Source organism: Cololabis saira, chromosome 22 (assembly GCF_033807715.1).
Source record: "Cololabis saira isolate AMF1-May2022 chromosome 22, fColSai1.1, whole genome shotgun sequence".
NCBI lineage: Eukaryota > Metazoa > Chordata > Actinopteri > Beloniformes > Belonidae > Cololabis > Cololabis saira.
The window spans coordinates 3,202,623-3,226,841 of NC_084608.1; the positions used below are offsets into that span (position 1 = coordinate 3,202,623).

At 44.5% G+C, this 24,219-nt stretch overlaps 2 protein-coding genes across 4 annotated transcripts; both read left to right on the plus strand.

Moving 5' to 3' along the window:
* The first annotated feature begins 310 nt into the window (after positions 1–310).
* Positions 311–17,019, plus strand: LOC133423500 (actin-related protein 3B-like). Its single transcript, XM_061713692.1, has 12 exons — positions 311–516; positions 4,216–4,271; positions 5,801–5,925; positions 6,006–6,116; positions 6,989–7,084; positions 8,636–8,743; positions 9,809–9,952; positions 10,089–10,262; positions 11,882–11,974; positions 13,113–13,238; positions 13,727–13,810; positions 14,649–17,019. The coding sequence occupies exons 1-12, from the start codon at positions 473–475 to the stop codon at positions 14,742–14,744; spliced, it is 1,257 nt and encodes a 418-aa protein (XP_061569676.1). The 5' UTR covers positions 311–472; the 3' UTR covers positions 14,745–17,019.
* Positions 17,020–18,097: 1,078 nt separating this feature from the next.
* xrcc2 (X-ray repair complementing defective repair in Chinese hamster cells 2) lies at positions 18,098–24,219 on the plus strand. Of its 3 annotated transcripts, XM_061713693.1 has the most exons (6): positions 18,098–18,170; positions 20,418–20,499; positions 20,626–20,661; positions 22,531–22,680; positions 22,757–23,018; positions 23,870–24,219. In XM_061713693.1, the coding sequence occupies exons 1-6, from the start codon at positions 18,150–18,152 to the stop codon at positions 24,132–24,134; spliced, it is 816 nt and encodes a 271-aa protein (XP_061569677.1). In that variant the 5' UTR covers positions 18,098–18,149; the 3' UTR covers positions 24,135–24,219. The 3 variants fall into 3 exon arrangements, with proteins under 3 accessions (XP_061569677.1, XP_061569678.1, XP_061569679.1); XM_061713694.1 differs by having other exon boundaries at positions 18,106–18,170; positions 20,418–20,661; positions 22,531–22,676; XM_061713695.1 differs by lacking the exon at positions 20,626–20,661 and having other exon boundaries at positions 18,106–18,170; positions 20,418–20,587.

The following is a 24,219-nucleotide window of genomic DNA, read 5'->3' on the forward strand; positions in this document are numbered from 1 at the left end:
TGCCATCTGAGAAAATTAAATATATTATATTTGGTGCCTAACTGTTTCCCAAGTATATTAGTGTGTGTGTGAATGAATAAATGAGACGTAAAACGTACATTTCTTTGTAGAAAGGCGCTTTCTGAAAATAAGTCCATTTACTTGCCACATCCAATATGGCGGCGTCGTTGACGTATCGCAGCAGCTCCATGGAAGGAGGAGGAGACATGGATATGGAGGCGGGGCTTGGTACACAGGGGGCGGGGCTTGGTCATGCAAGGGGGCGGGGCTCAGTCAGCTGTTTCTATTTTCTCCATCCCTGACCCGGAACTGCTCCGCCTCACACACGCACTCAGCTCACATCTCTGCACACGCACACGCACATGCGCGCACCCGCGGAGGACGCGCGTGCACGCCGGTGTCCTCTCACGTTTCTGCATCAAACTCCGCTGGAGCGAACCGGACCGAGCCGGAGCAGCACCAGGACCGCACCATGGCCCTGCAGCTGCCCCCGTGCGTGATCGACTGCGGGACCGGGTGAGGACGCGCACACGCGCACACACACGCATGACATGAAATGAGGGATGAAATAAGAGGGCTGCGTGACGTCAGCAGGAGCTTCACAACATTACAGTCCTGTCAGAACCAGAACCCTTTTGCATGTCCAATCAGTCGGGGTAAAGGTCTGGCCCATTAGAAAACAGCAGAACTCTGCAGACACGCTGGTTCATGTTAGTGCTGGTTCTGGTTCATGTTAGTGGTTCTGGTTCTGGTTCCGGACCGGATCAGAGCCCTGCACTTCTGCTGCGTGTTCTGGATGGAAGGCTGATTTATGGTTCCGCGTTAAATCGACGGCGTAGCCTACGGCGTTGGGTACGCGTCGCCGCGCAACGTAACGCGGAACCATAAATCAGCCTTTACACCAACGCAGAGCCTACGGCGTCTTTTTAACGCGGAACCATAAATCAGGGTGGAGGTGTGGGAGGGTTCTGGGATGGTTCTGTGAATGTAGGACAGCTGCAGGGGGGGCAGCAGCTGCAGCCGGGGGGGGGGGGGGGGTCCAGCCTCATGTGGATCCTGTCTGGATCTGTGACAGCCGGTGTCATGCCAAAAAGTGATTGCCTGCCAGAATCTGATTTCTCCCCTGAAAATGGGTCTTTTTACCTGCCAAAAGTTGATTTGAAGGCCAAATACAGTTAATGAAAGCTTGTTTCTACCTAAATATGATTTGATCTCATTCTCGAGCCTTTATAATACAAACACTAGAGCTCACAGGATTGCTTTTAACTCTTTTAAAGCGGCACTATGTAACTTTTGCACCTTAATCTAATATATCCAGAGTCATTGTGATGGTACATCAACCTCCAACAGGTTTAATGAACCTCTGTCATGGTCTGAGGGGTCTGTATCACCTTCACTGGCACTATGTAACTTGGAGCATGGTAGGAACCCTGTCACACTAAAAAACTACACATTTTTACGGCTTTGACTGCTTTACGGCATACGTCACTTCCCCCTCCTTCCCGATTCGCAGTCGAGACGAAAATGGGCGGGGCTTGGAGCGCAGCTCCACAGAAGCTGGTAACCCGTTGCTGCGTTGTGGCTGCAGCAGCTCCACACAACAGACGTGGGGAAAAGATCCTAATGGTTTAACTTTTCACCGCTTTCCTGCTCGGAGGCAGAACCACGGAGGCCGGCCAATTATCTGAGATAACAAATTAAAAGAGTGAAAGAGTCGTCGGCTCGGTTGGATAGCGGCTGTAACGACATAACGTTCCACAGTAAACAAACTAACACGCACACAGACGGGGTCGGATCAAAACACGGGTTTTATTCCCCACTTCTCCAGCTAAACGCAGTTGCTGGCCAGCTCTCTGCGGCGCAATTAACCCCAATCTGCAGATAAAACTAGTTTGTTGAGGAAAAGATATTAACTCTATTTGTAGCTGCAGAGGAAAAAAATAATCTCACGAGGAAAACTAAAATATGGCTCACGCCTCGGAGCCTCTTCAGCATCATATAGCGGCCAATAAAAAAGAAAAGAGAAGTAAGAGTAATACAAAAAATGTACTGTATGTTGTACTATTATACAAATTTATTGAAACGCATGGCGAGTCAAACATTTACCAAAGCAGCTGCCAAACACTCCTAAACAAGGTAGCCGGAGACGGTGGTTCTGCAGAACTGCGGCAGTAAATCCTTCTAAAGAGTGGAGCTCCGACGAGGAGCTGCACTCTTTAGTAGGGATTTCATATGGATCCAGACCATTAATAATCATTATTTTCTCCAAATACCGCTCCCTGGCTTCCTTGTTTAAGGTATCCCGGTAAATTCCAGTTCCTTTCCAGCAGTTTAACATCTTTTTTTTGCGTTCCGTCTGTTCACTTGGTGAAACAGAAAAGTCTGTCCCGTCTTCATTCACTATCAAACAAATGCACGCGACGGGACAGGAGTTTTCCGGCAGTATGCGCTGGTGCTCATGGGAAACGTAGTGTTCTTTCTGGTAAAACACTACCGCTTTTGTCCAAAAGATGCCGCCAAACTCAACAAAAGCTGAAAGCACATTTAATTTGACTTTTATTTCTCCCTGATGTGTTACATTTGTTGTAAACATTTCAAAAACTCATTTGTTTCTTAACTTTGCCTTGACAAAGGTTACCGAGACATTATATTTGACAAACAGAATAAATCAGAAAGTACTGGTGCATCTGTTATGTATAAGCCCAACAACTGTAACATAAATACGGACTCAACACTGGTGCAAACACACGTGTGTAAATAATGTGCACACTGGAAGGGTAAACGGGCGGGTGTATTTCCAGGTATTATTACATGCTTAAATGCGTTTTGATTGGACGTCATTTTTACATTTACCTTGTGGCAGGTGGCGTTTTTACCACGTCACTTGTATCTTTCACAAGCTGCTCTGATGTTGACGATACAAACTGAGGGAGAGAACCAGGTGCTCACGTGTAATTTGGTCCCGTGCTCTTCTGAAGACATAGTTTTTTTTTCGTCCTTTTGTCCGGCCTCTGCTGTGGACAGACAAGTCCCGTGTGTCCGTCACATCTTTCTAAAAGGTCCACAGGGTGGCTCTTTTGTGGTCTTGTTGAAAAGTGCAGGGACGTTCCTGGAACAAATACGGCCAGATGTTTCTCTAAAAGCTCACTTCTCTGCATCCATGCTGACTTGTTGATTAGAACAGTCTGGATGGTTCTTTTGTCCTCTGTGGTCTGCAGCATTCATGTCCAGAAACATCGGAAATCCTGCTACATGTTTCTTCTGTGACTGTGTTTCCAGCATCAATAACCCTTTTAAAACCCGAATATTAGCAATAACCCGAATTTGCACGGCCATGTAAACACCAATAACCCCTTTGAATAACCTGAATTTGCTCATATTCCGGTTTTTAAAAACCCCAATATGACCCCTGGGTTACTCCTTTTAAAACCCGAATATTCAGTCATGTAAACGCCAAACGGAATATCCCCATCAAACGGAACAGGAATTTGTTTTCTGCTCATGCTCTGTTCACAAGGAATCCTGGTCTTTTGAGTCCAGGAAGTTCTTATAAACACAAGACCACGCCACACTTTTGGAGTGTGGACAGTACAGTTGTGGGGTGAAGGCTTGTCGGGTGAAGGACTGATGGGTGAAGGATTGTCGGGTGAAGGACTGATGCGTGAAGGATTGTCGGGTGAAGGACTGATGGGTGAAGGATTGTCGGGTGAAGGACTGATGCGTGAAGGATTGTCGGGTGAAGGACTGATGGGTGAAGGATTGTCGGGTGAAGGACTGATGGGTGAAGGACTGATGGGTGAAGGACTGATGGGTGAAGGATTGTCGGGTGAAGGACTGATGGGTGAAGGATTGTCGGGTGAAGGACTGATGGGTGAAGGATTGTCGGGTGAAGGACAGGGCCTCTCCTGATCTGGTTGGGTGGGTGCAGCGGTGAATGTCTTTGGCGTTGCTCTGTTGTTGCTTCCATCCTGATCTCTGCTCAGTTTGGAAGGAATCAATCAATCAATCAATCTCCAGCGAGACTCTGCTGTACGTCCAGCTGTATGTCCAGCTGTAGTGCAGTCAAACCAGGAAGTTATATGCTGTTTTGTTTTGCAGGTCAGTCACCAAGTGTCGGTTTTATGACACGTGGTTTTCCCTCAGAGTCAAAAGAAAACAAACATTTGCTTTCAGGTGTCCTGAACAGTTGGCACTAACCTCTCCGTCTCCCTGCAGGTATACGAAGATCGGCTATGCAGGGAACACAGAGCCGCAGTTCATCATGCCGTCCTGTAAGCATCACTCATGCACGCGTTCACATCGGTCTGCTGCTTCACGCTGACGGTGGCCAACCTGACAACAAACTAGTTTCTTTGTTGTTTTTGCTCAGATCTCTGGCGTTAATGATGATAGAGCTCTTCCTTATTCTTCTTCGTTCAAATCAAATAATCATTCTTTTAGTGGTTCATACAGTTAAGACTTCTTAAAGAACTAGAGAAAACACACTCTTACACATGGTGACAAAACACCTTAAGATGTGAGTGGAACTGGACGTTGGAGCAACGGCAAACAGTAACTTAGTTAAATCAACTCAGTTCAGTTAAATTCAACTTATCCGGATCCGGGTTTATATCAGTTCCCAGAGTCAGAACCAGACATGGAGAAGCTGCCTTCTGCTTCTATGATCCACATGTCTGGAACAAACTCCCAGAAAGCCTCAGAAGCACAGTTTATTAAAAGGGAAATATTATGGCATCTAATACCTATTTTAAACAGGCCTTGAATGTCTTAAAAACAAGCTTTTGATTGTTTTTGCTAAATAAATCCCTGTGAACAAACGTCTCCAGATGTCTCAGGTCTGAAGGGTTTCTTCTCCAGATGTTTCCACAGATGTCCAACAGGACGTTGATCAGGACTCATAGAAGGGACTTCAGAACAGTCCAGTGTTTGGTTCTGAGTGGTTCTGGCTGGTTCTAGTTGTGTGTTTTGGGTCGTTATCTTGTTGGAAGACCCGTTCCCTGTGACTGAGACTAAGCTTCCTGACACTGGACAGCACATTTGTCTCCAGAAGGTCTTGATGATCTTGAGATTTCATTGTAGCTGCATACAAGACGCAGCAAAGCAGCTCCAGAACAGAACCTCCTAGAACAGGGGTCGGCAACCCAAAATGTTTTAGATCCATATTGAACCAAAAACACGAAAAACAAATATGTCTGGAGCCGCAAAAAATGAAAAGTCTTGTATAAGCCTTAGAATGAAGGCAACACATGCTGCATGTTTTTTTTTCATTATTATTATATATATTACTTCGAGAAAAAAGTCGAAATGTCGAGAAAAAAATCAAAATGTCGAGAAAAAAATCTAAATGTTGAGAAAAAAGTCAAAATTTTCAAGAAAAAAGTTGAAATGTCGAGATTAAAAAGGAAAGGACAAAGGAAGAAAAAAAAAGGAAAAAAAAGAAACAAAGGAAAAAAAAGGTCAAACATTTTTGAAAAAGCTCCAGGAGCCACTAGGGCGGCGCTAAAGAGCCGCATGCGGCTCTAGAGCCGCGGGTTGCCGACCCCTGTCCTAGAACCTCCTCCTTGTTCCACAGTAGATACAGTCTTCTTCTCTTTGAAGGTTTCATTTTTGCATCTGTGAACATGGAGCCGACTGGTCAAAAAGCCACAGAGTCCTGCTCGGTGGTCCACTCTGGTTCCACCAGCGATGGACGCTGTGATCTGATACTGAGGGACTTGTCCGGGAAGTTCACGTTGAATCTCTTTGGAAGTTTTTTTCTGCTGTATTCATTTTTTTTTTTTTTATTTGTGACGCCCACCAGGCATCGCAATCAAGGAGTCGGCCAGCGTTGGAGAGCAGGCCCAGAGGAGGCTTGTAAAAGGAATCGATGACCTGGACTTCTACATCGGAGACGAAGCTATCGACAAACCCAACTATGCAACCAAGGTAGGAGCAGGAGTAGCTGGAGAAGATGAAAGGTGAAGTAAATGAGGAGGAATGACCCATCCTGCTGGTCTGTCTGTCAGTGGCCCATCCGCCATGGGATGGTGGAAGACTGGGATCTGATGGAGAAGTTCATGGAGCAGGTCATCTTCAAATACCTGCGAGCTGAACCTGAAGACCACAGCTTCCTCATGGTACGTAGCTCTGGGAAGCAGCAGAACTACAGCTGCGCATCCATTCAAATGTCAAGAATCCATTCTGATTCTTAAGATTCAGAATCGATTATCAAGATTGGATTCAATCCGATTCCGATATTGATTTGGGTTAGTGCTATTAAAACTGTTGCATGAATGATATGACTGTAGTTCTGCAACATATTAATACTAGTATTATATTGAGATTCAACAGCAAGTATTGGCAGCTAATGATGCTGTAAGGACCAATCACCTCCCAGAATGCTGATATACAGGACTGTCTCAGAAAATTAGAATATTGTGATAAAGTTCTTTATCTTCTGTAATGCAATTTATTAAAAAAAAAAAAAAAAAAAATCATACATTCTGGATTCATTACGAATCAACTGAAATATTGCAAGCCTTTTATTATTTTAATATTGCTATGGATTACAGTTTAAGATTAAGATTCCCAGAATATTCTAATTTTTTGAGATAGGATATTTGAGTTTTCTTAAGCTGTAAGCCATGATCAGCAATATTAAAATAATAAAAGGCTTGCAATATTTCAGTTGATTTGTAATGAATCCAGAATGTATGACATTTTTGTTTTTGTAATTGCATTACAGAAAATCCCAATATTCTAATTTTCTGAGACAGTCCTGTAACTGCTTTCAGAAACATTGTGTGGGTCAAAATTACCAAACAGATCCAGGGCAGCATTCCGTTTTCATTTTTTCCATTTTCGGTCTATTTGGATTTTTAATCTTTGAGAATTTGGTTTTTAGTATTTTATGCAAATGTGGGGGGTCCTCAACCTTCAGGTCAGGCAGGACAGTGTGATGTCCTACCTGAGTCGTCATAGAAACAACAAGCCGTGTATTTGTGTGCAGACAGAACCTCCTCTCAACACGCCGGAGAATCGAGAGTACCTAGCGGAGATCATGTTCGAGACCTTCAACATACCTGGACTCTACATCGCAGTACAAGTGAGAGGGACATGCACGTCTCTGACATCCTCCAGCAGGTTTTGAATATTCTTGAACAGGTCTAAACCAGGGGTCGGCAACCCGCGGCTCTAAAGCCGCATGCTGCTCTTTAGCGCCGCCCTAGTGGCTCCTGGAGCTTTTTCAAAAATGTTTGACCTTTTTTTTTTCTTTTTTTTCTTTTCCGTTTTCCTTTTTTTTTCTCTTTTTTTCTTCCTTTTTCCTTTCCTTTTTTAATCTTGACATTTCGACTTTTTTCTCGGCATTTCGACTTTTTTCTCAACATTTCGACTTTTTTCTTTTTTTTTTTTTTTTTTTTTTTTTTTTTAAGATTTTTTTTTTGGGCTCTAGTGGCCCTTTTATTCAAGTTGCAGATATGGAGGGGGTAGAGAGAGAGAGAACTGGGATAACATGCAGCAAAGGTGCGCAGGCCGGGATTCGAACCTGCGACCGCTGCAGGAGGACTGTAGCCTCAGTATATGAGCCGCTGCTTAACCCACTGCGCCACCGAGCGGCCCTTTTTTCTTGAAGTTTTGACCTTTTCCTCGACATTTCAACTTTTTCCTCGACATTTCAACTTTTTCTCGACATTTCGACTTCTTTCTCGACATTTCGACTTTTTTCTCGACATTTTGACTTTTTTCTCGACATTTCAACTTTTTCCTCGACATTTCAACTTTTTTCTCGACATTTCGACTTTTTTCTCGACATTTTGACTTTTTTCTCGACATTTCGACTTTTTTCTCGACATTTTGACTTTTTTCTCGACATTTTGACTTTTTTCTCGACATTTTGACTTTTTTCTCGACATTTCAACTTTTTCCTCGACATTTCGACTTTTTCCTCGACATTTCGACTTTTTTCTCGACATTTCGACTTTTTTCTCGACATTTCGACTTTTTTCTCGACATTTTGACTTTTTTCTCGACATTTCGACTTTTTTCTCGACATTTTGACTTTTTTCTCGACATTTTGACTTTTTTCTCGACATTTCGACTTTTTCCTCGACATTTCGATTTTTTTCTCGACATTTCGATTTTTTTCTCGACATTTCGACTTTTTTCTCGACATTTCGACTTTTTTCTCGACATTTCAACTTTTTTCTCAACATTTCAACTTTTTTCTCGACATTTCGACTTTTTTCTCGACATTTTGACTTTTTTCTCAACATTTTGACTTTTTTCTTGAAATTTTGACTATTTCCTCAACATTTCGACTTTTTTCTTGAAATTTTGACTATTTCCTCAACATTTCGACTTTTTTCTCGACATTTAGACTTTTTTCTCGACATTCTGACTTTTTTCTCGACATTCTGACTTTTTTCTCGAAGTGCATAATGAAAAGAAAAATCTTCCCCCAGTTATAACTAATATAGAAACATGCAGCATGTGTTGTCTTCATTCTAAGGCTGATACAAGACTTTTCATTTTTTGCGGCTCCAGACATTTTTGTTTTTTGTGTTTTTGGTCCAATACGGCTCTTTAACATTTTGGGTTGCCGACCGCTGAACTAAAGAGTTTCCAGGTGTTTAGTGAAGTGTGTCTTCTCCGTCAGGCTGTACTGGCGTTGGCGGCGTCATGGACGTCCCGGCAGGTGGGACAGAGGACTCTGACCGGCATCGTCATTGACAGCGGAGACGGCGTGACACACGCCATCCCTGTAGTAAGACGCACGCACGCACGCACGCACGCACGCACGCACGCATGCACACACACACATGCACACACACACATGCACACACACACACATGCACACACACACATGCACACACACACACATGCACACACACACACATGCACACACACACACATGCACACACACACACATGCACACACACACACATGCACACACACACACATGCACACACACACACATGCACACACACACATGCACACATGCACACACATGCACACATGCACACACATGCACACATGCACACACGCACACACAGACACGCACAGGCACGCACAGACACGCACAGACACGCACAGACACACAGACACGCAGACACACACACACACACACACACACGAGAGCTGGCTGATGGGACCCAACACCACCTCTGATCTTGATTTCAATCTGTTTATTTTACCCCCAAAAAAAGGAGTAGAAAAAGGAATTCTTCAGTTTGTTCATCCTAAAATAAATGATGGCTGATGTTATTCAGGACGTGGATGGATCCAGGCTCCTCAGCCCACACCAGGCAACTGCAAAGGCTCATGGGAGCAGTGGCCGTTTGTTATCATCATTATGTGAATTAAATGGTAAAATGGTAAATGGCTTACACTTATATAGTGGTTTCCAGCTGTACTCCTACAGCCCCAAAGCGCTTTACACTGCAAACATCCACCCACACACGCACACATTCACACACCGGTTGTGGGCGGAGCTGCCATACAACGGCGCTGGCCTGACAACCGGGAGCAACCGGGGGATTCAGTGTCTTGCCCAAGGACACTTTGGTGGACACAGGAGGAACTAGGGTTCAAACCACTGACCTTCAGGTTCATGGGCGAACGCTCTACCAACTGAGCCACCTTCCCACAATTAAAGTGTCATTAAAGCCCTTTTGATGTTCTAAAATCACCATTAACTAAATGTTCATAGTAATGAATGAAAGGGATTCATGGCCCAGCCCTAACACACACGCAGGTGCACTTTTACCCTACAGGGGGTGGGCCAAAGCTTTCCTGATCCCTGATTGGTGGGTGTGTCTGTCTGTCTCAGGCGGAGGGCTACGTGATTGGCAGCTGCATCAAGCACATCCCCATAGCAGGGAGGGACATCACCTTCTTCATCCAGCAGCTGCTCAGAGACAGGGAAGTGGGGATTCCTCCGGAGCAGTCGCTGGAGACCGCCAAGGCCGTCAAGGTGCCCACTTCCTCCTCCGCTTCGCTCTCTCTTCTCCTCTGCTGCTCCTCTATGCACGGTTTCTGGGTGTTGATTCTGTTGAAGTTGGTTTGGTGTGTAGATCTGCGTATCTTTGTGCTCGTCCTTGCGTTCGTAGGAGCGGTACTGTTACATCTGTCCGGACATCGTGAAGGAGTTCACAAAGTACGACTCTGACCCGGGGAAGTGGATTAAACAGTACAGAGGAATCAACTCCGTCAGTAAGACCGCCTTCCACATCGACGTGGGCTACGAACGCTTCCTGGGCCCTGAAATCTTTTTCCACCCTGAGGTGAAGACACAGATCCCACCTTACAAACAGCATATAAGCATTCAGTCACCTTAATTCTATGATTTTTTTTTTTTTTTTTTTTTTATGTCTGGAAACATGAAAACATCTGATCACAGTTGGTGTACACATTCTTCTGAGGTACCTGGAGCTAGAGGGCTGCATGTGGATTGGGTCCCGCCAGGTCCCACGGGACCCAACACTATGGAGCTAGAACAGTCTCATAATTCGCAAATGCACACACCGTTTCACAAATGCACAGGACAAGTTTTTCTTTACATATTTAAGGATTGTGGCGGTCCCTTTACTCTTTTTTTTGGGCTCTAGTGGCCCTTTATTGAGATGCAGACTGGAAAGTGGTAGAGAGAGAGAACGGGGAAGACCCGCAGCAAAGGTGCGCGGGCTGGATTCGAACCCGCGACCGCTGCAGGAGGACTGTAGCCTCAGTATATGAGCCGCCGCTTAACCCACTGCGCCACCGAGCGGCCCGCGGTCCCTGTACTCTTAAGAACTTTGAGTGCTGCAGACATTCTTTTGTAACCTTGGCCACATTTGTGCCTTGCCACAATTCTGTCTCTGAGCTCCTTGGGCAGTTTCTTCAACCTCATGATTCTCATTTGCTCTGACACGCACCGTAAACTGTAAGGTCTTACATAGACAGGTGTGTGCCTTTCCTAATCAAGTCCAATCAGTGCACTGCTGCAGGTCAATGGATCATGTTGGTGACCCTCTGCAGCGTAGCTCTATAGCAGCAAATCCAGGATGAAGCTCTGTTTCAGACCGTCTGGTAGCTGCAGCTGCAGCTATGACTACTGGCCCTAAACCACTAGAGTTTACACTAACTATAACTTTACTAAACAGAAAGGTTTTAAGTTTAGTTTTAAAGGTGGAGGTGGTGTCAGCCTCCTTAACCCAGATTGGAAGTTGGTTCCATAGTAATGGTGCCTGATAGCAGAAGACCCGTTCTCCAAATCTACATTTGGATCCTCTAGGAACTACGAATAAACCTGCACTCCGAGAACGGAGAGCTCTGCCAGGAACATAAGGCACTATCAGGTCTTGAAGAAACCAGGAGTTTGGATGTTTAGGACTTTATACACATGTTATAAGTAACAGAACTTTGAATTTGACAGGGAGCCAATGGAGGGAGGCTAACACAGGAGAGACGTGGTCTCTCCTGCTGATTCCTCTCCTGTCAATACAGTAATCTAGTCTAGAAGACACAAACACCTGAATTAGTTTTCAGCATCACTCTTTTCTGTTTCATCTTCACAGGCAAATACAGTTGCGTATCATCAGCATAGCAATCAACATTGATGCCGTGATTCTGGATAAAAGTGGATGAGTGGGGTTTATAGAAAGATTAGTTGATGCAGGTTTGACAGTAAATATAGTCTATTCCATTTTCTGTTGTGGTAAATGTCCTGTCGAGGACCTGAAAGGTGAGATTTTCTGACCAGAGTTGAAGCTGAAGATGAAAACAACCATGAACCAAAAATGAAACTGGTTTGTTTTCAGTGAAGTTGAAACTCACTAAACTACAGAGATGGAGGTTCATGTAAACTGTTGGCTGTCTCATGATATGAAAACATGAAGCTTGTGTCCATAAATGTGTTTTCCAGTTTGCTAACCCAGACTTCATGCAGCCCATCTCTGATGTTGTTGACGAGGTGATCCAGAGCTGTCCCATCGATGTTCGGAGGCCGCTCTACAAGGTGAGTCACCAACAAACACAGCGTGGTTGTTGTGGGCCATGCTCCTTTGGTCTGTATGTTAGACCTGGGATTGTCAACCGGTGGTCCGCGGCCCTCTGGTGGTCCGTGGTGGTATTGCAGGTGGTCCATGAAATTGTAAATGGAAAAACAATAATAATAATATAAAAAAGATATATTTATTCTTTAGACTCAATTTATTTTCCATTTACTATTCATTTTTGTGAATAATTTACCCATCCAAATTATGTCAAATGAGTGAGAGTGAACTTTGTAATATTATAAGCCCCTCTTCATATTGTTCATTTTTCATTAACTGTTTTTTTTTTTTTTTATGGCAAAGAGGTGCAAATAAATAGCCTATATAGGCCCTTACTCTTAATTAAAAGCAAGGTGCAAAAGAAAACAAACATCCCCAAAAGCAGTGGTCCCCGAGTTGCTTCTTGGTTATAATGGTGGTCCCCGGGACAAAACCAGTTGAAAACCTCTGTGTTAAACAGTCCAGACCTGAGGGCTGACCCAGAAAACCTGACACCCAGAACATGAGCTTCTCTGGACCCGTGTCAACTAAACCTGAGCCGTCGTTCCACAACATGGATCATGACTCAGTCTGATCAGCTCCTCTCAGTTAACCCAGGGCTGTGACTGTTCACCACATCATCTGAAAACATCTATATTTTGATGATAATAATGGACAAAATACTTTTTGGGATTAGAGCAACCAGTCCTACTGGAGCCTGATGAAGACAACCTTTTACAGTAATGTTGGGTTAGGTTTGTAAGACCATCCCTGCACACCAGAAACCTGGCAAAAGAATGACAGCGCACACCAGTGTGGAAGTGTTTATTCTTGTGTCTTATTTTCATGGTGGTCAACTGTGCTTCTTGGAACTCAAACCCCTGGACTCGGGGTTGTGGGTTGAACCAGGCTCAAGTTGAGAACAAAAAAATATATAAAAATCTCAAACTCCAAATCAAAAGCAGACACAAACATCACCTCCTGAGCCAGCCCAACTAAAGCGGTAAACTTGAGTATGGTCGGGTCGCTGGGTCACGTGGGTCACTTCTTGAAGATGAAATACAAGTGTGAACCCTGATGAGACATGGCTGAGTGGAAACTGTGGTGTCATCCATGTCTCAGAACATCGTGCTGTCCGGAGGATCCACCATGTTCAGAGACTTTGGGCGGCGGGTGCAGAGAGACGTGAAGAGGGTGGTGGACGCCCGGCTGAAGCTGAGTGAAGAGCTGAGTGGAGGACGGATAAAGGTCAGGCGCACACCAAGGCAGTGATTGGGTGGAAAACCTCTGTGATGCTTGTTTGTTCTGATTGCTGTTATGAAACATTTCCGATAATTCTGATGGTCTCTGTTTTATCGTGCTTTTATAGAATCAGTTTTATCTTTCTGTCTTGCTTCATGGTTTGGAAATGTGTCACCTAAATCAATTTCACCCAAGGGTACTGTACTGTACGTCTGTCTGTCTGTCTGTCTGTCTGTCTGTCTGTCTGTCTGTCTGTCTGTCTGTCAGACATGTAAATAAAAAAACCGAGGAGGTCCCACAATGGAACCCTGAGGATCTCCACACCTCATTACTGACCCTTAAAGCAAACCATGTCATCTTCACTCATTTCTTACTGGTCCCTGGAACAACATTTAAAACCCAATGTTTGGAGACAATCTTTTGGAGAGAAGCCACGGGAATAAAGTCAGACTCTGCGTATTTACTACAACATAGATTTGTTTGTGTTGTTTCAGCCGAAGCCCATGGAGGTCCAGGTGGTCACGCACCACATGCAGCGCTACGCTGTCTGGTTTGGAGGCTCCATGCTGGCATCCACGGTGAGTAACGACACACCACCATTCATACCTAATAATTGATAATACCGTATTTTCTGGACTATAAGCTGCACCTGCATACAAGCCGCATCTGCTCTATTTAAAAAAAAAAAAGATATTTAGCCGCAGATATTTATGTTGTTAGATTAGATATTATTCACTACATGTACAGAAGGATTTTCCACTGTAAATGATGTACATGTTTGTACCTAAATAGATCCTTTCCTAACAGTGTCTTTTAACACGGCAGCAACTTTACTGATTAAAACGGGACAGAACCAAGAGAAAATAACCGCTATTTATTTATCTGTTTATCTGTTTGAAATCTGCTTCTACCTACTTCTTTCTGCAAAAGAAGAAGTAGCGTATTCTTCTTTGCATTTATTTTGTCTTAGTTTTGATTCTAATTCCGGTTAGAGCGCCCCGAGCGGTGGAAGAAAAATCCACAGAATAGCTGCATCTTTGTATAAGCTGCATGGTTGAAAACCTATGAAAAAAGTAGCGGCTTATAGTCCAGAAAATACGGTAAATGCTCGGGGGTTACGTTCTGGTCTCTGGAAAGCGCTTAGAAACAACTTCTGTTGTAATAGATGCTATATAAATAAAGTTGAATTGAATCTTAAACTGACTGAAGCTCAGCTTTGAAGCCCGGTCTTAATCTTGAAACTGAACTTGAAACGAGACAAACTGTCTTTATAAGACGTCCTCTCTTCACACAAAGCTTACGCAAAGGTGTTCAAGCGAAATTATTTCTGAAAGCGACCAGCAAAACACACAGATTTTGGTGTTGTCTGTTGTTGCTGTTGTTGACACAGTTTCTGGTGTGTTTTTGTGCCTGTAGCCGGAGTTCTCCCAAGTGTGTCACTCGAAGAAGGACTACGACGAGATCGGCCCGAGCATCTGTCGACACAACCCCGTGTTCGGCGTCATGTCCTGACGGGCCGGCCCGTTAGTGTGTTATCCTGCTGGAACCAGCACCTCTAGTTTCTCACCCCCTCACCTTCAGCCCGTTAGCGGGCCAGCAGGCTCACATGGAGCTCTGGAGAACAGGAAGCACAAATTTAGCTAGAGAACAGTCGAAAAAATAGTTTTTGGGGGATAAATTTGCTCCACTGATAAGTTGTTTTATTGTAAAAGAAGATCAATCATGTTTTACCTATCACCTGGATTACAGCGTATTGATCCGGAGCACATTTTCCTGGTTTCCTGCTCACCTGCATGTGTGTCGGTTTGTTGCTGAACAACGTTGACCGTCAGCGCTTATCGTTACGACTGTTACGTTTTTTTACTTTTCATCTTTTTATGTGGTCCGTTTGGGTGTTCTGTGCCGCCAACATCAGGACTGATGTTTGTCTCACAGATCAGAACCAGAACTGTGCCAGATTTGACCGCACAGACGTGAAACTGCGAAGCCGCAGATCCAGACGGCTGACGACCGAAACGAGGAGCCACAGAGTTTGATTTCCCGTTTCAGTTTGAACCAGGTTCTGGCGGGAGTGTGTTTGGATCAGAGATGACCTTCACCACGACGGCCCGCTGGAGCCCCGACTCGTCTGGAGTTTAGATCTCAATGAACTTTCTGTTGTTGTTTTTTTCTGCCCTTCAGCTGCAGCGAGTTTTATTGTATTTATTAGTTTTTGTTGGGATGAATAGCGCCCCCTGTCTGCAGCTTACAGTCACATGGTTGGCAGTGTCTCGCTGCGTCTCATCCCAGACTGTTTATTTTTGTAAAGATTGATAGATAACTTATATTATTAAAGAGTTCTACGAGTATATGTTTAGAGTGTTGATAATGAAGTGTGATGTGTTGGGATGCGTTCAGGTACAACCATGTTCATCAGGAGAGGAGAGCAGGAAGGTGGTCAAAATGAAACAGCGCCTGCAGCCACCACGTAACCAGGTTCTGTTTCCATAGAAACGGCTAAAAGAGACATTAACAGGATGAAACATCAGGAGCATTAAAGGAAATGTATGCATTTTCTGACTTTTGAAGGCTCATAATTGTCTGGAATTCAAACACTCATTTAAATACTCAATTATAGACCGGGTTATAGACCCAGATAATCCAGTTTATTACAATAAAAACCATGCAGAGACCAGAACATGACCCCCGGTCAATTATTACATAAACTACGGATCATAAGGGGGACCCTCCTGCTGAAGACCAGCCGGGTAGAGCAGGAAAAGAAAGAGAAGAAAAAGAGGATGAAGAACAGAGAGAGGAGAGACAGATACAGTGTATATGTAGACTTATATATGTAAAACTGCTAAGTGATTTTTTTTTTTTTTACTGGTGAAATTTATACTGGGCCCCTGCAGATCAATGCATGTGCCCCAGTAAAATATGTCTGGCGACGCTGATGGATCCAGACCTGCGGTTCCTCTACAGCAGAAATGAACATATTTAGGGCTATATAGGGGGTACTTTCTTTTTTATATAATTTTTTTAATAATTATTTTTATTTTTTTTGATGACATGTTTTGTTGATTGGCAGCTGGATTAGCCAGTGGCCTGCGATCACCGTCACCTCTTCAGTCCAAGCTTGTGCTAACCCAACGTTGGCTGAATGCCATGGTGATGATTTTTCATCCTAAATTACATTTGAAACCAGTTATTCTTCATAATAAATGAGTTATTCTGCTGCAAACGTTGGCAGGCAACTCTGCAGAGCTGGATTTAAGAGTGTCCCAGCTGCTTTCCCGCGCTCGTTTGTTTAACCCTAACCCTAACCCTAACCATTTACATCGTGATGTTTCACAGTATGAAGAAAACGTACTTTAAAGGCCTCTTCACGGTGGCTTTGGTGACGTCACGCGGGGCTTGTCGAGAATTGTGCAGTCTGTACTGAACTATTTCATGTAGCTCACTCAGATACCTTTATTTTGAAAAGCCCAGTTTTATTTACTCAGACGGAAGTTCTAATTGAAAGCCTGATTTATGGTGGACGTGAACAGGTTTCAGACAAGGCTGCCATGCCAACAAAAGCTCGAGTAAAGTCTACAGGCTACAAAAAGCCCTGGGCTGCATCCGAAATTCCACACTTCCACCCTGAGTAGCAAAACCAGTATGTGAGATTTTTTTAGTGCATCCGAAACATTAGTACGTACTCAATAGTATGTACTATACTATACTCATTCTGGAGAAATGTATTAGTGTGGATTGATGGACTGCTACTGCTGCTGTGACAGGAGTTGTACCCAGTACTGGAGATGAGGGGGGATGAGGGGGGATGGCATCCAACCTGAAATAAAAACGGTCCAGATCATCCCCCCTGTAAAACTGCCACCCCCCCTTTCCATCCCTTATGTCATTTCATCAATGAATGTGGTTTTACTGCTATTTCAACATTTAGAGTCATCACCAGAAAAATAACTTATTTGACAATTTTCACCTGTTTCAAGTCAATTTTCACTTGAAATAAGTAGAAAAATCTGCCAGTGGGACAAGATTTATCTTCTTATTAAAAGCAAAAAAATCTTGTTCCACTGGCAGATTTTTCTACTTATTTCAAGTGAAAATCTACTTGAAACAGGTGAAAATGGTTGTTTTTTCCAGTGATGAGTCTTGTTTTAAGTGTAATGAGATTTTTTTTACTAAAATGAGACATTTTAACTAGAAATAAGACAAATATTCTTGTTAAGATTTAGAGTTTTTGCAGTGATCCATTTTACTTATCCTGTGAAGGACAGAGTCATATTGATAAGTTCAGAAAAGTGTTTTTTATTGTTGTGTTTTGATGTATTTGATGTAAGCCCAGTGGATATTTAAAGCTTACAGAAGGCTGCATTTAACTGCTGCTATGTCATTCCTGCAGTATTTCTGCAGGTGTTTTGGTCACTGCTATTATTTGTAATATATTATAGAATAGAATAGAATAGAATAGTAGACTTTATTTATCTCCCAGAGGAGAAATTCAGTCGTACAGCAGCCAAAACACACACACGCTTTATACAAAAGATTTAAAATAGAAATAACCAATAAATAGTTAAATAATAAAAAGAGCAATAGAAAAAGTAGAAAAAGAGTATGTACAAGAGAGAAAAAAAATAGTAAACACCAAAAAAAAAAGGATAATATTAATAATATATTATTTGTAATCAGCACAAAGTATCTGTCCCCATATCATAAAATCCACCATCCCCCCTGATTTTTTTTTACAACTCGAGTACTGCATACTACTGATATTTACTCAAAAGTGTGCCGGACTTAAGTACACTTTTTGAGTATTGTTTAGTATGGCATTTCGGACGCAGCGCTGCACTTTACGGTGAAGGAGCGGAACCGGATATGGGCGTGGCCAGAGGCGGCGGGAGAAAGGGCGGGAGAGGAGAAGCTGCAGCGATGACTGAGAGCGGCACTCAGGTAAGCCCGGGGGAAGCCTGATTTATGGTTCTGCGTTAAATCGACGTTGAGTCTACGCCGTAGGGTGCGCGTCGCCGCGTACCTTACGGCGTAGGCTCTGCGTCGTTGTAACGCGGAACCATAAATCAGCCTTCACCCGTACGGTCGCCAACCGTCCCTTGAAAAACGGGCCGTATTTATAAACTAAAGTCCCGTATTGAGCTGAAAAGGGACGCACTTTGTCCCGTTTTACTGTGAGAGTCAAAAAATGGCATTGAGCTGTTGAGTTCATAAGTTATTTATTTCTGTTTTACTCCAACTGTAGCTACAGTCATGGCCTGTGAGGCACAAATATGTTTACACGTTTTCTACAGACTTTCTGTTTGTTGTTAGTGCACTAAAAATATGCACTATTACAGAATTATGGCTTTCTTTCTATTGTTTATATTAATTTATACAATTTTAAGTTAAGCAGGACAGGTTTCTGTTTAAGAAAGATACTTATTTTATTCAGTTAATTTTATTATTTTGTATTAAATATGTGTTGATGGCATTCAAAAATTCAGGTTCGAGTCAAATAGTTAAAAAATCGTTTCACTCACAAAAAAAGAGGCTAAAAAAACCACGCCAGGAAAAGTGAAGGCAATTGGGTGGATGAGGTGTCCCTGATTTATTTTACAGGGAGTTGGAAGCCCGGGTGACCCTAGTGACCCGGGTGACCCGGAGGAGTCAGGCGAGCCCGGGTGTTGTCACGTGTGACGTGTACCGAGGCTCCGCGGGGCAGCGCGACCACGTGACTGCTCTGGTTTTTGCAGGGGAATTGTAAAGTTAAAGCGACAGTCTTACTGCTGCTAGTCCACCTGCATGCGGGCTGGTTGGTGTCCGCTCTGAACTGACAGCGGTTCCGCCGGACCCGTCAGCATGACGTCAGTGATGTCAGTCGTACGCACAGGAAAAACACGGCGACTGTCTGCAGTTTGACCATTTGACCGCACAGTGGTCCTGGTTCTGCTGGTATAGGGCTTGGTCACCAAGGTGCATTCTGGGATGCGGCGGCCATTTTGGCAGCCTCGTGAGTGTAAACAAACAGCAGTGTAGTAGCACCAAGTGAACAGACGGAGCACAAAAAAAAGATGTTAAAATGCCGGAAAGCAACTGGAATTTACCGAGATACCTTAAACAAGGGAGCCAGGGAGCGGTATTTGGAGAAAATAATGATTATTAACGGTTTGGATCCATATGAAATCCCTACTAAAGAGTGGAGCTCCTCGTTGGAGCTCCACTCTTACTGCCGCAGTTCTGCACAACCCACGTCTCCGGCTACCTTGTTTAGGAGTGTTTGGCAGCTGCTTTGGTAAATGTTTGCCGAACCGTAACGTTCACCCAGGTGTGTTATACATCAAAATATGCGTCTCTTTCCTGCGACAACGCGCATTACTTTTCTCTTTCAAAAGTGTTACCGTGGCAACGCTAGATGCCAAAAAGCGCGCCCACCCTTCATCTGATTGGTCCATATTTCATAGTTCCCCAAAAGTCACCAAATTTTGCATGCAAGCCAGGCCTGGTGATAAATTTGATATTTCATGGTTTGCATTAATGGGCGTGGCCTAATGGCTCAACAGTGAGCCCTAGAAAACTTTTCTCTGCCATAACTTTTGAATGGTTTGACATAAAGAGTTGTGGGCGGTGTCATCGGACTCGGTATTGAGTCCTTGAGCTTCATTGGCCTGAATTAGCCCCGCCCCTTCTTCTGATTGGTCGATATTTCATAGTTCCTATTTTCTGCCATAACTTTTGAATGGTTTGACATAGAAAGTCGTGGGTGGTGTCATTTCTGATATGCTGGTGGGGGGCGGTGGCCATGAGTGCGAGGGCCCGTTCATCGCTGCTTGCAGCTTTAATTGTTTTTGTAATTGCATTACAGAAAATCACAATATTCAAATTTTCTGAGACAGTCCTGTATAGAAATAAGGCGAAATGTTGATAAAAAAGTCGAAATGTCGAGAAAAAAGTCAAAATTTTCCGAAAAAGTTGAAATGTCGAGATTAAAAAGGAAAGGAAAAAGGAAGGAAAAAAGCAACAAAAAAAGAAGGAAAAAAGGAAATAAAAGGTCAAACATTTTTGAAAAAGCTCCAGGAGCCACTAGGGCGGCGCTAAAGAGCCGCATGCGGCTCTGGAGCCGCGGATTGCCGACCCCTGGGCTAGAAGGCTGGTCCGGTCCTGTAGTCTGTGCAGGACTTCCAACGGCCTGGTGATGTGTGTCTGCAGCTGTTTGCTCGTCTGGAGGAGCGTCGGTGTTTGAAGGACGTGGAGCCGCGTCTGTTTCCTGGCGACGTGGGACCCCTGCATGGTGACTGGCCCCGCCCACCGTCTCACTGATGCATGAACACCAGCCCCGCCCACCGTCTCACTGATGCATGAACACCAGCCCCGCTCAGGTCTGGTGCAGCTCACTGATGTGCTTTTGCTCCACCAGGGGACGTGGTGGAGCTGTGCGGGCCGGAGGGGACAGGTGAGACGGCAGGTCCTGCAGGTCCTGCAGGTCCTGCAGGTCCTGCAGGTCCTGCAGGTCCTGCAGGTCCGGCCCTGTGAGCCGCCCGGCTAACGCTGCATTCACAAAGAAAGCGTCACGGGCGTCATAGGCAGCTCCGGCTGCCATTCATTTTTATATTAAAACGCGCGTGGAGAGGCAGCCGGAGCAGCCGGAGCAGCCGGGGCAGCCGGAGCAGCCGGAGCAGCCGGAGCAGCCGGAGCAGCCGGAGCAGCCGGAGCAGCCGGAGCAGAGCGTCTGTAGCATCCCAGTCCAAATCAAAGCAAGCCTGGACTGATGGTCTCATCATGTGGTTTATTATGCGTTTCTGTGATCCATAAACCACCGTAAGACCAACGTAAGAGCTGCATAAAATAAAGAAAACAATACATTAACTTAAACTACGTTGGTACCAAAACTTCTCACAAACTCAAACTGACAGACAAATAAATAAAATAAAGTACCTTGTTGCCCTCTCGACTGGAACCAACTCTCCCCTTTTGTCCTTCCTTTTCCGTTTATTGTCTTTGTATTCTTATCTGTTTTACCGTGAACCGTTATTAACCCGTTACTGTTTCCTTTTTCATCAGTTTAGTTTTCTCTCTTCAAAATAAAAGCACTTCCGTGTTGAAAGAATATAACAAAATAAAAGCAACATAACAATAGAAGCATGAACTTTTAACTGTAAACTATTATGAACTGGAGTCCTTTACAGCGTCTATTTGAATTAGAAAAATCTGAACTTTATGCAAATGAGCAGCGGCGACACCGAGGCAGCGTCCAATCACAGACCGGGATTCCTGAAGCAAGAAGCCTCAATGCAGATTGTACTTTCATGTTCACACAAACGTACACTCATTCACATGCATACAGGAGCAGAGCTGTGCACTAACACACTTATTTTATCAGGAATTTATATTATTTAATCCAGCAAACTGACATTTTTGCTGATTTGACTGCAGTTTTTACCTGAACTGCTCATGTGAAACACGTATCTGATGGTTGAGGAGCTGGATGGTCCCAACGATTTTATTTGCTACATCGATCCAACGCAAAATAATTAAAAACCGTGCTTATTAATCCGTTATATGACCAAATCCACTCCGACCCGGTGTGTCAGTGTTCACTCAGACAGACTGCAGCTTCACCGGGACCAACGATGATGGTTGATGTTGATCCAGGACCAACCTGGTTAAGGAGCATCAAACTCACTCTTATCTACGTGGAAATAACGCTAAAATATAAAGAAGTGATCTATGGTGAAATAGGAAACTGAAGATGTGCAGCTATCCTGGACAGTCTCAGAAAATTAAAATATTGTGATGAAGTTATTTATTTTCTGTAATGCAATTAAAAAAAACTAAAATGTCATACATTCTGGATTCATTACAAATCAACTGCAAGCCTTTTATTATTTTAATATTGCTGATTATGGTTTACAGTTTAAGATTCCCAGAATATTCTAATTTTTTGAGATAGGATATTTGAGTTTTCTTAAGCTGTAAACCATGATCAGCAATATTAAAATAATAAAAGGCTTGCAATATTTCAGTTGATTTGTAATGAATCCAGAATGTATGACATTTTTGTTTTTGTAATTGCATTACAGAAAATCACAATATTCAAATTTCCTGAGACAGTCCTGTATATACACTTAGTTCCCTCCACTTCTGCAGCTTTAGCCCCGCCCACTGTAGCTTTAGCCCCGCCCACTTCAGCTTTAGCCCCGCCCCCTGCAGGCGTCCACAGTACATGCATCTTTCAGTGTGAATCCACCAAGCAGCGCGATGCTGGCGTCAGGAGATCTTTGGCTGTGTCAGTGTGAGTGCAGGGTAACGCTGTGCTCCTCAGGGAAGACGGAGCTGCTCTACCACCTGCTGAGTCGCTGCGTGCTGCCGGAGGCGGCCGGCGGCCTGGAGGTGGACGTGGTGTTCGTGGACACCGACTACAGCCTGGACATGCTGCGCCTGGTCAGCGTCCTGGACAGCAGACTGAACGCAGGTGCAGCGAGGCCTCGCCGGTGTGTTGCAGCCGTGTGAAGCCTGCAGGTGTCAACCGTCTCTCCGTGTGTCTGCAGGTGTCTCCACCGGCTCGGACGAGGCGGCGCTGCGCTCCTGTCTCTCCCGCCTCCTCGTGGTTCACTGCTCCTCGTCCTCCCAGCTCCTCCTCACCCTCCACTTCCTGGAAAGCACCATGTCGTCGAGGCCGCGCCTGGCTCTCCTCCTCCTCGACAGCATCTCCGCCTTCTACTGGCCGGACCGCTGCGAGGGCGGAGCCAGCATGGCCAGGCGGGAGGAGAAACTGGCCAAGTGTGCTGAGCTGCTGGGACGGATGCTCAGGTGGGTGTTTGGGCGGAGGTCTCAAGGTTGCACAAGTCTACACACTAGAGGGCTGCATGGGGATTGGGACAGATCTGGCAGGAGCAGGAGGTTTGAACTCTGCTGTGGGCGGCTAAAAGAAACACTGCAGGATCAGGATGTAATCTAGCGACAAGATGGAAATCAATGAGGTGGAAAATAAACCTCAAACAAGGTCTTTACAAAACAAAAACAAAGCCAGTCAGATATTTGGAGAAACTGTGTTTAGTGTCTGTGGAGCATCTTGGAAGAGACGAGGGATTGGAACCTCAGTTGGTCTGCAGCATTCTCTTCCTCCACAACGATGTAATGGCCAAGCGATTCATTTGTTAAATTAATTTGTTTCATTCGTTAACTTTGTTTATTTTATGTTATTTATTAGTGTTATTTGAGCCACTCACTACGGTGGCCGAGACCCGCCATTGCTGAAAATAAAAGTAACGCTGCAAACAGAAACAAACGCCGCTGCAAATAAAATAAACGCTGCAAACAAAAAGAAACGCCGCTGCAAATAAAAGTTTTAGTTCAGTTTGTGGAAAATGGTTGGCCTGGCTTTCTCTTTAAAACTTAAACAGTTATAAAGCATTACAAACTGTAACAATAGGGCAAATGCACAGCATTGTTTTGTATTTTGTGTCTTTCAAATAAAATACAATTTTTTCCAGTCACATGTTCCTCATTCAAGGTTGTTAAAAAAATACTGCTATGATATCGTATTGTACCGTATGGTGAGATTAGTGTATTGTTACACCCTAACGGTGTGTCTGTGGGGAGGTTGTAGGGTCCGGGTCCGGGTGGATCCCCTGCTGACCTCCACTATGTGTCCTCTCCAGGGATTACAGGTTCACCATCTTTGCGACCTGCCATGCCATCAGGAGGAGCAGCAGCGCTGAACCGTCCTCCTCCTCCACCGACCGGCCGTATCTCTGTCGCCCATGGCAACGGCTGGTGACGCACCGGCTGCTCTGCTCCCGGCAGGAGGCTGGGACCGGCGGGGAGAGACGGCAGGTCTTCACCGCACACTGCACCTCCTCCAGGACCAGGACCTCCGGGACCAGCTCCTTCTGGGTGACGGACGGCGGCGTGGAGTTCCTCTGAGCCGGGCCCTCCGTCCTCCTCACCCTACAAGCATCGGATTACTGTGTTGTCTGTTTTAACATGTAAGAACGGAATAAAAATATGG